Source organism: Aspergillus puulaauensis, chromosome 3 (genome assembly GCF_016861865.1).
Source record: "Aspergillus puulaauensis MK2 DNA, chromosome 3, nearly complete sequence".
Lineage (NCBI taxonomy): Eukaryota > Fungi > Ascomycota > Eurotiomycetes > Eurotiales > Aspergillaceae > Aspergillus > Aspergillus puulaauensis.
This window is the reverse complement of record NC_054859.1, coordinates 1,010,772-1,026,589: the sequence shown is the minus strand read 5'-3', so window position 1 is coordinate 1,026,589 and position 15,818 is coordinate 1,010,772. Positions and strand designations below refer to the sequence as shown.

Below are 15,818 nucleotides of genomic sequence, written 5' to 3'. Positions count from 1 at the left end.
GATCAGGGAAGGGAGGATTTGGCGCAGGTCCAAACCAAAAAGAGCGACAGAATCGGGATACGAGAGACCACAACGATATATCCCTTTTCAGAGATATATGCGTGTATATACAAGGGTAGCACGCCACAGAGCAAAGAGGGGTGGTGAAGGGTTAAGGGGTGGGTAGGTGAGTGACAACTAAAGACCACAAAAAAGCCTGTCTATAAGTCAGACAGGGCTAAGGGGAAGAAGCATGTAACTAACCCGAACCGGGGGGTTGGGAAAGATAAAAGGGCAGAAGAAGGAAAGGGTACCAGGGAGAAAATAGCGGGAATGGAGAGGATCACTGAGGAGTAGCAAGCGCAAGAAAGGGCAAGAGCAGGTGACCGAAGGGGAGGGTGAGTTGAAGGAGTTGAAGCGGTGTATAGTTAAAGTCGGCAGAGTGATGACAGCCCAAAGCGACGGGGAGATAGCAGGAAAACCAAACTGACCTTTCTTCTTTTCGCTGGGGGAGCAATGTTGAAACCTCGAGGAATGACCGGTGCTCAGTTGGCAAGAATATTCTTACAGATCGCCAGCGACTCCGAGTGTGATTCTTGAGGTGGGAAAGGAATAATGGATGGAAAATGGGCCGTCTTCTGGGGCGCTCCTCCAGCCTATGACGTAGTGCAAGGCCCTGGGGTTTCTGCGAAACCGCGGTAACAGCTAAAGAGTAACAGGTATCTGTTCCAGAAGAACGCTGGGGCTGGGTGGGGAGCTGATTCAAGGCGACAGCAGTGACGACGCGTCGCACAGAGACGGGGAAGGAGGAATTACGCTTTGCAGTAGGGTCGCCCTGAGAATTGAGGTGCAAGAAGCAGAAGCCGAGTGGAAGGTCACGATGGAGTCAAATTCGGAAGGGAAGTAGGATACTCCGCGAGGTACGGCGCTCATACGGCTGGGGAAGCAGTGCTACTATTGGGACGGCTCGAGTCAACATACGTATTATTACTATTATAATTATGGATCTTCTCGCGCTTCAGTCAAAACTCAGAACAAAGACGAAGGATCCTTGCCATCCTCATGGGAGCCTTCCTCTCATTGGGGTCTATGGCCTGCACGATATCGGACCCGTCCTCGTGTGGGAACTGGGAACCCCCAGGAGTCGATGGTGAAAAATACAAGTTCCTCTGCAGCTTCCCGAAAGTTGAATACCCGCTGAGACTCTAGGTACGTATTTCTACGGACTAGGGTGCTGTTCTTCTTGATCCTCCCAGCAGAGCGGCAGCCGTTTTTGTTTTGATTTATTTTATATCGGGGGAAACGGCGATACGTGGTGCGCCTTTAATTATTACAGTGGGGAGCGTATTCAAGCTCGAGACAATGAAATGAATGATGTAATATCACTTGGCACTAGTTAACTAACTCTCCTCTCCATAAATAATCCCGGCTATTAATACTACTGCTGCGTGGTTTCTGGAAGCCAGAGGCCACAGGCCAATGGATGGAGTGTTTTATTTTATTATTTCCACTATCGACCTACCAGCAGCGCACCTGGTGGTCTTCAGGGTGTGCCCCTGAAAAGGTCAATGAGGTCACTTGGAGCAGACTCGGAAGAGGGCACTGACCATGTGCTTGGAATAGAAACAGCAATAGTGGGCTAATAGTTGGCTGTCGCATCACTGGAGTGACAATCCCTCCATCGTCCAGCCCCTTTAGGAAGAGCCCTCATCGAGATTGGTAACGATCGTGTATTCTCCGGGGCCGCTTCGGAGTTGATTGACAGGAGAAGATCAGGGAGAGTGGGAGACAGAGTCAAGCAGCGACTGTGACGGAATGGGCTTGACTAGGGCGCTGAAATCATTGCTAGCCAACTCCTGTTCTCCACTGCGTAGTGCGCACGCATCCGATGGTCACTTGGTCAGCATTCGCGACTCGGTCGGGCGCCCTGCCACATATTTCTATCATGTTAGGGGCGGGATTGAGATTCAGGTCACCAGGTGGCCTGACGAACCCGATTGACTCGCGCCAACCGCCTCGAAAATAGATGGATTTTCCTGCCTACCGAAGCTGAACTCGGGGGAAAGCCCATACAGATTCTGCCAGGTGAAAAACGCTGGGGTCCAATTTTACTCCCGTCGTCTTCCACGGTCCAGTGAATCGATGTCGTCACTCACTTAACGCCCCGTTTAACGGAACTCTATCATCTCACTAGAAAGTTCTCGATGGCCTTGGTTAACGTTAGTCGGCGACCCCCGCGTTTCGACCCCCAAGGCACGCGTTGATCCTGATCGGACCCGACAAAGATTACGGTACGGTGAGGTTACTGCGCCCCAACAGGGCTTCATCAAACCGAAGCAGGCCGTTTGAAACACTCCCCTCCCCAAACCGTCCTAAATGACGAATCAATTTGACATGACTCCAATTTCCAGATAATTATTATTGATTGTTTACGGTGTAGGGGGGTCCAAAACATGTGACTATTTCCCTCGAATAATTAGAAAATTAAAAGGTAAGATAAAATAAACCTAGATCTGCGGTCTTGGGTTTCAGCGGTCTCTTCATCGGGCCACAGAACATATCAGTGATGCTAGTAAAATCGAATTTTGATGCAGAATTCAGTCCTTGGATAATATTAATACATGACTGAGACAGTCGTCAAACGTTGGAGGATCAATCTCTACAGTTAATTTGGGGCTACTGGGTTGCCTAAAAATCAATGTGAAACCATTTATCGTACAATTGCTTTTATGGATTGTGCACACCGCACACTTTGCTCCGAGTGTCAAAATTGACAATTCCATTGTACCCCAGAGAGTCAACGCTGCCAAGAACGCCTCATCCGATGGACTTGGCTCAAGTTTCATCCGCGAATCTGGCAACAGGTACGTACCGTCATGATGGATTAACTCTACCTTATATTCCAGTCCCAGTTTAAAGTCTCAAAATCAGCAATGGGGATACTGTGGTGACTTTCACCGAAGGAATAATCCTCTGTTTAAGTCCGTTCATTGTTGCACTCCATATGGCAGGGCGGAAAACCTTAGCTTTACTCGGTAGACATATTTATGGCACTTTGAATATCAAATCGTTTTTCATATGTAAATTGTTGTACGACCTGTTGACCGGAAATATATTCCTAAGACTGCGCAGTTTGGATGCTAGACATTCTTCACGCGGGTGCTTCGGAAAAGGGGTACCAAAACCCAAAACACTGCCCAAGTAGATATACTCGTACTCCCGACTTGATCTGGATGGATGACGACCATCTTTCCTCTACAATCTATACTCTGTGTACGACTATACGTACTCCGTCCCCAAGTGTTCTGCACAGCTGATCTCCCGCGCCCAAGCCCGTGATCCTCGAAGCGGCAGCTGACTAAGCCAACACCCCGTCGCAGATGGTCCAGATTCGGGCTGAAATTGGCCTGGAGGTCTGATCAGAACATCCCCTTTGAGGTCCAGCACTGTCCGTGGCTTGCACTCTGGTTGATGACACGTTAGGTGAACACCCCCTGCATTTTATCCTCGGGCCTCTGTGTTGAAGTTAACACTGCGGCTGTCCTGCAGACTGAAACGTGGGCCGTTTTTTGGTTCGTCGCACGGGCAAACCTCTCCCCCCTCCGTCCTTGGCGGAGGCTGCTTTCGTCGTCCTGATGACAGTCAGCTTCTTTTTCGATCCTCGTATTGTTCCCGACTCTTTCCTGTGACGACCTCTATAATCCGAAGTTACCTATGGCCGTGGTTGTATAAGTGAGGGGTGGCTGGATTAACGAGGATATTTTGTGCACCCATTCGGCGGAGATGGACGATAGCCATATCCTTGGTGAGGACCTGCCCCTCCCACCGGCGCGGCTTTTCCAAAGGCTCGCGCAACTGCCTGGATATACATGGGACCAGTCTTCTGAACCTGTCCATTCAACATATAATCACTGGCATGTCCTTGGTCTCCGACATGCTGCGGACCCCGAAGTTTCCACGCCGCTTGCGACGTCGTCCGGACCGTCGAGTATAGCTCGCAGCTCCCCCCGAACCGACTCACGACCTCCCTTCCGTCATCATTGGAGAAGCAGTTTGAGCGAGTCTAGTAGCGAGTTATCGCTTTCTCGTGTGGATCATGAATTTATATGGATTCCGGTGATCGCCAGAGTCTCGTCGCACATCGTGAGGTTAGAACGCGAGTTCCATATGATGAGATCAATCGTGCAAACATCAGATCCGGACTGCAACTATACTATGCGGCCGCTTGACCTCATCCGTTTGCCTCCAGACCCTGGCGATGCAGGCCCTCTGTTGGTGGCAATTTTCGAGTCTCCGGGACAGAACATGTTACGAGAGTTGGTTGCGTTTGGGCCCGCCTGGTTTGCGGTTGGTGGCAGAGGTGACAGCGTGGAGCCAAGTCCCGGAGAGCAGGTTTCTCTCTCAGTGTTCCTTGACTTTTCAACCGGCGCGTGTGACTGCCTAGAACTACTCCACTACGGTTTGAAGACTGTTCACGGCGAAATTCGACCAGATGCTTTCCACTTCAATCGAGAAGCCGGGTCCGTGAAATTGATGAATACTGGGAATGGCGCCAAAGCTTTCGACAATGTGCTCAGCGAGGGTTGGCTTACAATATCGAGGGAGCTTGGAGTGAAAAACAAGTTGCAGTTTATTGCACCGGAGCAGACGGGGAGAATGCCAACCGAACCCGATAGTCGAACCGATATCTACGCTCTGGGAGTTCTTTTCTGGACAATGCTGGTTGGGAAGCCTGCATTTACTGGTACCGATCCAGTCGAAGTCGTCCAGAATGTCCTCGGAAAGAAGCTGTCGCCAGTTTCAGCCAAGAGAATGGATATTCCGGACGCGGTTTCAGCAGTGATTCAGAAAATGACCCATAAGGCGGTCAATGAGCGGTACCACACCATATCCTCCGTCAAAAGGGATCTTTCTCAGATTTCTCAGCTGCTCGGTGATGGTGACAGTGAAGCCCTGAAAGATTTCCAGGTTGCTCAGCGTGATGTCTCATCCTTTTTCACCCTTCCAACCAAGATGTTCGGCCGTCAAGGGGAATATGATAAAATATTGAGCGTGGTTGAAAAAGTGTCTAAACGCCAGCAGTCATCCTACTCAAAGGCTGCCACTCAATTTTCAGGTAGAATTGGGTCGAACTCTTCTCTGTCGGAGGGACGCGTTGACAGCTTTGATTTCGCGTCAGTCTCGAGTGACTCTGGCTCATTCCAGTTAAACCCCAGAACTAATACCAACCTTGGACGTGCGTCCACCCACGAATCCCTCCATAGCACCGAGTCATCACTTTCCACGCCAAAACCTATTTCGAACAAAGCAAGGAGCCCCGCGGACTCACGCTTGAATTGGGACAACGGAGATCAGGAAACGCACTCTTCTGGTGTAACTGTAACGAGCTCGCAAGGGCATGAAAGCCCCCTCGTTTCCGTCAACCGACATAAAGTTCAACACAAATTCCTTCGGCATGGAAAATGTGAAGTCATCACAATCAGTGGTGCGGCCGGTATCGGGAAAACTGATTTACTGAATCGTATCCAACCAGCAATACGTAAATTAGGCTATATCGGCATTGCCCGGCTGGACCGGGCACGAAGGGTCCCTTTCGAGCCCTTCGCAAAGGTCCTTGCTAGCCTACTTCGTCAGATTTTCTCCGAGCGGGATGTGACCACAGATTACCACAACACTGTCCGCTGCGCGCTAAGACCGATGTGGTCGACTTTACATCGAGTTTTGGAGCTTCCAGAACAACTTATGTCACCAGGAACCACCGAAAAACAGGTGTCTCCTAAATGTACTGCAGCCCAGCATATTTTCAGAGACATTACGAGGGGTGAGCCGTCGAAGCGTACTCCCCTCCCACGGCTTGACCATGGGCAAAGCTCTGTGGACTTCTTTCTGACGAACGCCGCCTCGAAGAACATGCGATTAATGGAAACATTTTTGGAAATTCTAAAAACGCTCTCCCAATTCAGATTGATCTGCGTGTGCATCGATGATTTGCATTTCGCTGACGATGAAACTATGGAGTTGATAACCAACATCGTCAAAGCCAGAATCCCGTGTACCCTTATACTTACGGGCCGGAGGTCGGAACTCGAGTCCGATGCGATAAAGTCGTTCTTTGAAGATGACAACCCCACAGTGACACGGATAATACTGAAACCACTCACTGAAGAAGAAGTGATGGAAATCGTGGCGGCTACGATGCATCAGCCTCCAAACCCAATGCTGACACCCCTTGCAGCCGTCATTCAGGAAAAGAGCGTGGGCAATCCTTTCTATGTGCGCATGATGCTGGAAACTTGTTATAATAAAAATTGTATCTGGTACTCGTGGAAAAACTCGATATGGGAGTTTGATCTCGACCGGATTTTCACTGAATTCGTGGCCCCCAGATATGGCGAAGGTTTGGGGATTGGGTTTATCACCAAACGTTTACAAGAGATTCCGCCGGCGGCACGCTCAATCCTCGTTTGGGGTGCTTTGTTGGGCAGTCCTTTCTCATTTTCTTTGGTGCAAAAGCTTCTCACGAGCGAGTTCCTATACTCTAGTGAGGATGATGAGGCGGTGGACCTCACATGCCCCCAAAACGCGAACCTCATCCGACAGTCTGAGGCCGATATTGTTGTTGGATTGCAATACGCGGTACAAGCGAACCTCATCAACCCTGGACGTACTGACGATGAATTCAGGTATGTGCCAGATGTTAAACCTGTTATCTAACCATATTCTAATTAGAGATCGTAGGTTTGCAAATGATCGGCTCGTACAAGCTGCGTCATCGTTGACCGAAGGGCGTAATGTTGAGAAAATGCATTTTATCATATCTCAAGCAATGAGGAAATACTACCACGATGGCCGAAGCCGCTACTCAATGGCACGACATGTTGCCCTGGGGTCTCGAATCATCAAGTCTCGTGTTGTCGAAAGGATTGAGTACAGAAAGATCCTTTGGGATGCCGCGCAAACTGCCTCCCAGTCAGGGGCGCGCCCTACTGCTCTCTGGTACTACCGCCACTGTATCGCGTTTCTCCAGGATAATCCATGGGATGACAATTGCATTGATGTCTACTATGACGAAACGTTACGCCTTCATATATCTACAGCCGAGATGGCTTGGTCTCAAGGGTTCAATAACGAAGCTCTCGACTTGCTTTACAAAGTTTTCCAGCATGGGAAAACGGCGGTTTGCAAATCAAGAGCTTGGATTATAAAAGCAAAGATATACGCCCAGCTAGGCGACCATCCTCGTTCTATGGACTCGCTACTTACATGTTTGGAAGAGCTCGGCATCCATTTACGAGGACCAACAAGCTACGAAGAGTGTGATGCTGCCTACAGCCAGCTTAAAGGCCATCTCGACCAAACGGATATAATGGCGATTGCTCGCAAGCCTATTAGCAAGGATATCAACACGATCACAATCGGGATAGTGATGGCAGAGGCAATGTCGGTAACCTTCTGGGATGATGGCCTAACCTTTTACAAAATGGCCATTGAGATGATGAATCTTCACCTTTTCCGAGGAGGGTTTGTCCAGATCTGCATCGGCTGCTCCCACCTTGCTATGATATCCTTTAGCAGGTTCCGTGATCTTAAACTAGCTGTAAAGCTCAGCGAACTGTCCGTTTCCCTGCTCGACCGATGCCCTGAGTTATGGACTCGCAGCCGTGGATCTGTTGTTTATAATTTCTATATTGGCCATTTGCGAGGACCTCTGGCAGCTACACTCCCGGCTCTTGAAACCTCCGTTGAGACGTCGCTTACCTTGGGCGATCCATACATTGCGCTAATTACCATCTCATCGATGGGCATGACGAGATTATTCCTTGGTCATGACCTTGTCCAGGTTGAAGCTTTCTGCAATGAAAGTCCAGAGGAAATCAATGACTGGGCTGCTGACACTCGTGGCGGGGCCACTCTTGTTACTGTTAGGTAAGGCATTCTCGATCAGAGACTACTTTTGAAAGGAATTGTAAGCATTAAACTAACACTCTTTTTTTGCAGACAAGTTGCGCGGGCTCTACAAGGGAAGACTGAATATCAAACGGCCGATACAGTGATGAATGACGAGAACCATAACACCGCCGAATATCTTGAGTACCTGGAAACGAACGCCAGCAATCCTGACCGCCCGCGCGACATCTATAATGCCCTCGCGATGATCCCGTTGTATCTATACGGGCATCATGAGAGGGCCATAGAGCTGGCCGCGCACATGGACGATAGCATATCCAGACTTTGGTCCTCTCGGATTTCCTACCTTTTGTATTTCTACTCAGCACTTTCCCATTTAACATTGCATAATGACAATCCGACGAAATGCTATCTCGACGGAAAGCTGGAGACAGTGCTCAAGTACAAAGCGGAAATTGACTTTGCGCGGGAGGCATGCGATGCGAATTATGGAATGTGGTCTTTGATTTTGGAAGCGTTGATATATGAGGTTCATAATGACCACGAATCTGCGCTCCAGACGTTTGAGGTAAGTTGGCAGCAATGCAATGCTGTTCCTGTTGATTAACATGACTGCTCCAGGCCGCAATCGACCACTGTCAAGTTCATCAGTACCCGATGGAGGAAGCTCTTGCACTGGAGCTTTATGGTACGTGTTACATATTTCTCTCACTCATATTTGATATTCTCTTCCGCTAACGTCAATTATAGGAGAGTTCCTGGTCCGTCGTGGAGCAAAAAGAGGAGCTCGCTCCGTCATGCAGGATGCTATCAATGCCTGGGCCGCGATAAGCGCCGTCGGGAAGGCAGCTCAACTAACTGAAAAGCACGAATGGCTATTGAGAACAGCCACATCGTGCCGAGCCGTTGATGTTGGCTGCCAAACAGTCGATTCGCTCCTTGGAATCAATCAGGACGTTGCACAGGAGCATATCGGGGCAACTCAACCTATGCACGAGGAGGATCGGAAAAATCGCTGGCTTGAGCAAAGCGGTGCTACACCGGGCGAGCATTCGCTTGATATATCAGGTGTTGGACTTGGTAAGGCTTGAAACCCCATATTTCACTGCATTTGTGCTAACATCTAAGCAGACATTATCGATCTATCGAGCATACTTGAATCCAGCCAAGTGATGTCTTCTGAACTTCAGATTGACAAACTTCTGACAAAGATGATCGAAATTGTCCTGGAGTCGTGCAACGGGTCTGACTTCGCTGTGATTGCAACCAATTTTGATAATAACTTTACAATTACTGCTGCGGGTGACCTTGAAAAGGGCCAGAGATCGTTTGTTGATGGCCTGCCATTCTCTGAAATGGAAGACAAGATGGCTCAACAAATCACTCATTATGTCATGCGCACCCGAGAAGAAGTCCTTGTTCACAATGTTCTAGAGGACGAGCGTTTCTCCAACGTGTCTGAAGCCTACCAAGCCCGAAACTCTCTCAGTCGGTCTGTGATTGCACTGCCCATCATGCAAGCAGAGCATCTTCTCGGGGTTATCCAAGTTGAGGGAAAACCGAACTCATTTACTCAACGAAACGTCGTCGTGCTGCATCTCCTGTGCAATCAAATCGGGATCTCATTGTCGAATGCGCTGCTCTTCCGCGAAATCCGCAAAGTCAGTGCGACTAATGCCTCGATGGTCGAAACTCAAAAGCGAGCTCTTTCGCAGGCTCGAGAGGCCGAACAAAAATCCAAAGTGGCCGAAGCGGAAGCTAAACACAACGTGAAGCTCAAGGAGGATGCCGCCAAGGCAAAGTCAATATTCCTTGCCAACATTTCGCACGATCTGAGAACGCCAATGAATGGTGTTATTGGTCTTTCCGAGTTGCTCAAGGGAACGAAATTGGATCAGGAGCAAGATGAATACGTTGAGTCGATTCGTGTCTGCGCGGATACATTGCTTACTCTTATCAATGATATCCTGGACTTCTCCAAGCTTGAGGCGGGAAAGATGAAGATCTCTACTGTTCCATTGAACATTAGGGAGACTATTTCAGAAGTCGTCCGGGCGCTCCGCTACACTCACCGAGACCGAGGACTGGAAACGATCGAAGATCTAGATAACGTCCCACCCGACCTTGTTGTGCTTGGTGATCCTGTTCGACTTCACCAGATCTTCATGAATCTCCTAAGTAACAGCTACAAGTTCACCCCGAAAGGATCTGTAACTGTTTCGGCAAACGTATCTCGAGAAGGCAAGGGCCGCGTTCGTCTTGAATGCTCGGTTTCTGACACGGGTATTGGAATCCCCGACGAGCAAAAGCCCCGACTTTTCAGGCCGTTCTCGCAGGCAGATAGTTCGACAGCAAGATCTTATGGTGGCAGTGGTCTTGGGCTGAGCATTTGCAAGGCTATTATCGAAGACGTCCTCGGTGGCGCTATTTGGCTCGACTCGACTCCTGGTGCAGGTACTACAGTCACATTCCACCTGTCCTTCAACAAGGTCAAGAGTGAGATGGGGAAGACGCCGTGGTCAAAGGCAACACTGAACGACAAGACTGCTCCTCGGCCCGTGGTGCGGGACCTGAGTATAATCCCTCGAGACCAGATCCGAGTTTGCATCGCCGAAGATAATCCAATCAACCAAAAGATCGCCGTCAGATTCGTGACATCACTCGGTCTACAATGCGAAGCATGCAGCGACGGACAGCAGGCTGTCGACGCCTTGAGAGCGCGTTCACAGGAGGGGAATCCATTCCATGTCGTCTTGATGGACGTCCAAATGCCCACTCTGGACGGATATAACGCGACGCGTGAAATCCGACGAGACTCAGATCCCAATGTCAATGAGGTCCTTGTCATTGCAATGACAGCGAGCGCTATTGAAGGTGACCGCGAGAAATGCCTCGAAGCCGGAATGAACAATTACCTCCCTAAGCCGGTTCGATCGAACATCCTGAGCGATATGTTAGACAATTACCTCGCGCCGGTGCCAACGTTTACAAGAACACGACTGGCTGTGCGGGGAAGAGGAAGTGTAAGCGCTGACTCGGGGGCGTCGAATAGCGTCGCCTCACCTATGCCATCGTCTAGCTCCGATGAGAATGTGGCTCCAGAAGAGGGCAACAATCATAACTGAGCCAAGAGCTCGTCTTGCTAATCTGCTATTGCTATTCTTTTAACACCGTATTACTACCTCCCCCCCCCAATGTGTGTCTTTTGATTGTGGAGATCGAGCGTTATTCCTATTCGTTTGTATAATGAGATAGATATTCCTACTTCAGATCTTTGGCGACGATTCTGCATTTTGATATCCATTGGAGTTTTACTAAGTCGCGTTATTGTTTTAACCTGCAATATCACTTCCATTCTCATCTGTATTTGGGTTTCTTGAACGGTTTAATGATTGCGATGCTGTATCGAGTTACGATTCTATTTATGTCACGATAATCAGAAGCATGATTGGCGATATTTCGCACAATAGGCGAGGCGCTAATGATAAACATGTAGAAGTGAGCGTCATCCGGGAGTGACCTTAACCAAACTTTCTACCGCTACCTCGTTTTTACGTCTACTCGGCAATCAAATGCTCAAATAGCGCCTTCAAATAATACGCCGACTGCTTCGGATACCGAGTCTTCTCTGCAGAGTCAAAATCCACGAAAGTGCTCCCAAATCGATCCGTGAAGCCCGCGGCCCATTCTACATCCCGTCAGTTTGCAAACAAGTGGAATCTTGGAAGACTTGGACGTACCCCAGTTATCAGTAAAGGTCCACGCAAAGTACGAACGGACATCAACTCCATCCTCTTTAACAGCTCGGGCCAATCCACCAACATACCCCTCGAAGAACCGCATCCGAAACGTGTCATTGAGCACCTCTGGAGTCGGGGCGGTCTCACCCTTCACTGTCGTGCCGTTCTCCGTCACATAAATGGGCATATGGTAGCGGTCCCAGATCCAGTTCAGTAGCTTGCGCCATCCAGCTGGTGCCATCCGTAGCCAGTGGGTGTCCGACTCCTCACCACGAGAGACACCCTTACTGTTCGTATCGTGGACGATGACATTGCCCTTGTGGTCGTTGATGTCCGGGGCCGAATCCTTATGTTGGACGAAGAAAGTCGTGTATGAGTTCATGCCGTAGAACTCGGAGCTCCCCAGTACGAGCTCTGATTCTTCCGGAGTGAAGTGTGGTAGACGATCACCGAGTTGAGCACGCATCGAGGCTGGATAGTCTCCGGTCTTGTATAAGGGGTCAGCGAACCAGGCGATCTCGAACTCCCGGGCTCGCTCTGCCGTCTTCTGGTCCCGTTCATCGTCCATGTCCCATGGTTCGGACCAGTTGCCGTGAAGAGTAATGCCAATTGTTCCTCCCTGTTGCGGCTGGAACTCTTCACGGTAGAGCTTCGATGCGTGCCCGTGAGCGACTAGCTCTGTATGGCCGACGATAAACGGCTCTGTAGAGGAATCTCCCTCTGCGTTGCGGTCTCGATAAGAGGACCTCGCTGGCGCGTGGACACCAGCTGCATACCCAGCCAGCGAGTAGACACCAGGCTCGTTGAAGGTGATCCAGTGCCGAACCCTCGGCCCTAGTCTTTCGAAACAGACACGCGCATACCGGACAAAGTCCGGGACGAACCTCTCCTGGTTCAGCATGCCTCCGTACCTATCTTCCAGGGCTTGGGGAACGTCCCAGTGGAAGAGGGTCACAAACGGCGTGATCCCATTTCGGAGCAGCTCCTCGATGAGGTCCTGGTAGAACTTGATTCCCTGTTCGTTGATGGGATCATCGGCACCACCGAGTGGAATGATACGTGACCAGGACAGCGAGAAGCGGTAGGCGTTGACACCGTATGACTTCATGAGAGCCACGTCCTCACGGTACAGGTAGTAGGACCGTACCGTGTCGTCGGCCGTGCTCTTGTCTTTAACTTTTGCTGGATTGTGGTGGCCAAAGGTGTCCCAGATCGAAGGCCCTTTGCCATCTTTGTTCCAGGCGCCTTCGATCTGTGTCGCTGCGGTGGCATATCCGTGGAAGAAGTCGCTACGTAAAGCGCCTTTTAGGTCTTGAACTGGAGTCAAGTCCATTGTCATGATTGACTGCACTATTTCGTTATGTCTCGTTCTTTGTTGGCTTGTCCTAACGTGAGGTCTGCCATGGAGGAGCTTTCAAAGCCACCGACGATTCAAACAAATAGCCCATGAGCATCGGGCCTTTATTCGGATAAATGTGGCCTTGGCCCTAGAAGAGCGCCGGTGATTGTTCGAAATCAGCCTTGGGCATTTTTCCGGCGGGGGTGCAGGAGGGGGTTGGCTGTTTTGGCGATGGAGCTCGAAGCTCCTGAAAGCGCCACCAGATTAAGCGTTGTTGGACTCCCGGATCGAAATTTGACTATGGTCCGAAGAGGGCTGAAGGATATACATTTGGTATGGGATAATCTTTGTTTTCAATCGTCCCCGTTGAGGATGAAACTGCCCATGCCCTCTACAATCCTACGCGGCCCATCGTTGGGATACTGGACTATAGCCCTAAGACCCAGCTCTGACTTCACTATAACAGGACCACATATCGCTCCATCTTCCCATCCAAACTCCAGCTCGAAACCACCACGCGCCCGAACTCCTCGCAGTCTCCCACTTTTCCAAATGGGTGGACAGGCAGGGAGCAATCGTATTTTACCGTCTTCATGCGACTGCACCAGCATCTCCAGTATCCCGGCACCTCCGCCAAAGTTACCATCAATCTGGAACGGCGGGTGTGTATCCAGAAGGTTTGGAAGAGTTGATTTTGCCAAAAGCTGCTCTATATGATTTGCGCATTCATCCGCATCCCTCAGACGCGCCTGCAGATTGAGTAGCCACGCCCTGCTCCAGCCCGTATGGCCGCCCCCGGCTGATTGTCGTCGTTTGAGAGTGACTGCGCAGGATTTTGCGAGTTCGGGCGTAGTAACCAGATTAATGTCGTACCCTGGATATAAGGCCCAAAGGTGCGAGACGTGCCGATGGCCGGGTTCCAGCTCTTCATAGTCGACCATCCACTCCTGGAGCTGTCCTGCTGAGCCGATTCTCAGAGGTGGCAGGCGTCGTAGAGTGTCACGCACTTCGAGTAAAAGCTTGTTCTCTGTAACGTCGAGTACCCTTAGCGCTGCAACAAATGCCTCCAGGACAGCGCGGACTAGTTGGATGTCGATTGTTGAGCCTTCGCAGAGTATTCCCGCGTTACCTTTCTCATCTCGGAACGTATTCTCAGGCGACAACGATGGGTTAGTTACCTTATACTGACCTGAGGCATCGTATACCAAATAGTCCAGCAGGAATTCAACACAGCCTATTAGCACTGGGAGAATCCGCCTTAGAAAACGTCTATCGCCACTAAAAAGATAATGCTCCCATATATGAGTACACAGCCAAGCACCACCAAGAGGCCACAACGTAGCCGGCATCCAGCGATCCACAGGCCCTGTATCTGCCCATAGGTCGGTATTATGGTGCACCGTCCACCCGCGGCAGCCATACATTTTGCGAGCAGTTTCAGCACCAGTGGCGGCAAGGCGCTCAAGCAGGGCGAACAGAGGCTGCTCGCACTCAGCCAGGTTGCCTACATTGGCAGGCCAATAGTTCATCTGTAGGTTGATGTTGAGTGTGTATCGACAGCCCCAGGGCGGGTGGAATGATGGGTTCCAGATTCCCTGCAGCGTGGCGGGGAGAACACGGTCAGAGTCGTCCACTTTGCCTGGACGGCTGCAGGATATCAGCAGATAGCGAGCATAATGAAGGTATAGGGCGATGAGGCCTGGGTCTCGCGCGTTGAGGATCCGCTCGTCTGTCGGTATGTCTGTTGCGTCTGGCCCTAACAGCAGTTCCAAACGACCATATAGGGCTTGATAATCCGCAACATGTCGACTCCATATAGTGTCTGTTGAATGGGCAAGGGCTGATGTCAAGTTGACCCTGGTCGCGTGGTCGATATCCTTGTATCGATATGTCGACTGAGCTGCTATCAGAATAAGAGCGTCGCTCGCATTGACGACGAGAGCTTTGCCCACTCTCTCGATTCTTGTAGGGCCCTGTTTGTCACTCTCGCAACGAATGGTCAGTTTGCAGGCAGCCCGATTACTGTCTCTCCCACCAGGGGTGACGTGCATCGTTATAAACTGTCCTTCCACCACAATATCATCCAGGAACTCATTTGTTTCGTATTCCAGCTCGCTAAGTCGACTGAGGCGGACTAAGAACTCGGTGCATCTTGATGCCTGTACTCGGATGGCCAGCACACTGTCTGGGTAACTGGCGAGTACCTGACGATGGAACTGCACACCATCATACTCATAGTCCACATGGGAAATGCCCGTCTTTAAATCTAAAGAGCGTCGAAAGCTTTTCACTTGATCAAATGGATGCCCAAACTCCAACGACAGTGTCCCCAGAGGCTCATAATGCCGCTGGCTATTTGGGGATGCAAAGAACGCGCGACGAACCAACTCCTCTGCCTCAGTATGAGCGCCTTGTCGAATCAGCTCCCTTAGATGTGGTAGGTTTCTCAAAGCATCGTCTGGAATGCGATCCTGCGGGCCTCCATACCAAACAGAATCCTCATTCAGCTGAAGCAGCTCAGCATCGGTTCTCCCATAGACCATGGCCCCCAAACGCCCATTTCCCACCGGTAGGGCCTCATCCCACCCGGCGGCAGGTCTCTTGTACCAAAGCTCGGACATGGTTCATCTCGAATTGGCAATATTCTATGAAAGCGAGCGAAACGTGCTCTGGCGCCTTTAACTGTGATCGCGGCCGACACGGGCCGTTGACCGAGACCAAAACGGAGGAGCATCGCTGTTTAGTCCAACGCAAGCTCAGTTGGCGACGATTTGACGTTCTACTTTTCCGGTCATTTTGGAAAATTCCGATTCGCGGAAATTTGCCGTGCTTTGTTTCCATCCGGCGTCGCT

General features: G+C 50.5%; 3 protein-coding genes across 3 annotated transcripts; 1 reads left to right on the top strand and 2 right to left on the bottom strand.

The window, feature by feature from the left end:
* Positions 1–3,762: 3,762 nt before the first annotated feature.
* On the top strand, positions 3,763–11,012 carry APUU_30416A (putative sensor histidine kinase/response regulator; the record flags this gene model as incomplete). Its single annotated transcript, XM_041701507.1, has 6 exons — positions 3,763–6,662; positions 6,718–7,905; positions 7,978–8,455; positions 8,509–8,575; positions 8,638–8,967; positions 9,019–11,012. The coding sequence occupies 6 exons, from the start codon at positions 3,763–3,765 to the stop codon at positions 11,010–11,012; spliced, it is 6,957 nt and encodes a 2,318-aa protein (XP_041554385.1).
* Positions 11,013–11,444: 432 nt separating this feature from the next.
* APUU_30415S (glycoside hydrolase family 1 protein) lies at positions 11,445–12,966 on the bottom strand (the record flags this gene model as incomplete). Its single annotated transcript, XM_041701506.1, has 2 exons — positions 11,445–11,575; positions 11,628–12,966. The coding sequence occupies 2 exons, from the start codon at positions 12,964–12,966 to the stop codon at positions 11,445–11,447; spliced, it is 1,470 nt and encodes a 489-aa protein (XP_041554384.1).
* Positions 12,967–13,319: 353 nt separating this feature from the next.
* APUU_30414S (glycoside hydrolase family 95 protein) lies at positions 13,320–15,587 on the bottom strand (the record flags this gene model as incomplete). Its single annotated transcript, XM_041701505.1, has 1 exon — positions 13,320–15,587. One exon carries the CDS (start codon positions 15,585–15,587, stop codon positions 13,320–13,322), a length of 2,268 nt encoding a protein of 755 aa, XP_041554383.1.
* Between the last annotated feature and the right edge of the window lie 231 nt (positions 15,588–15,818).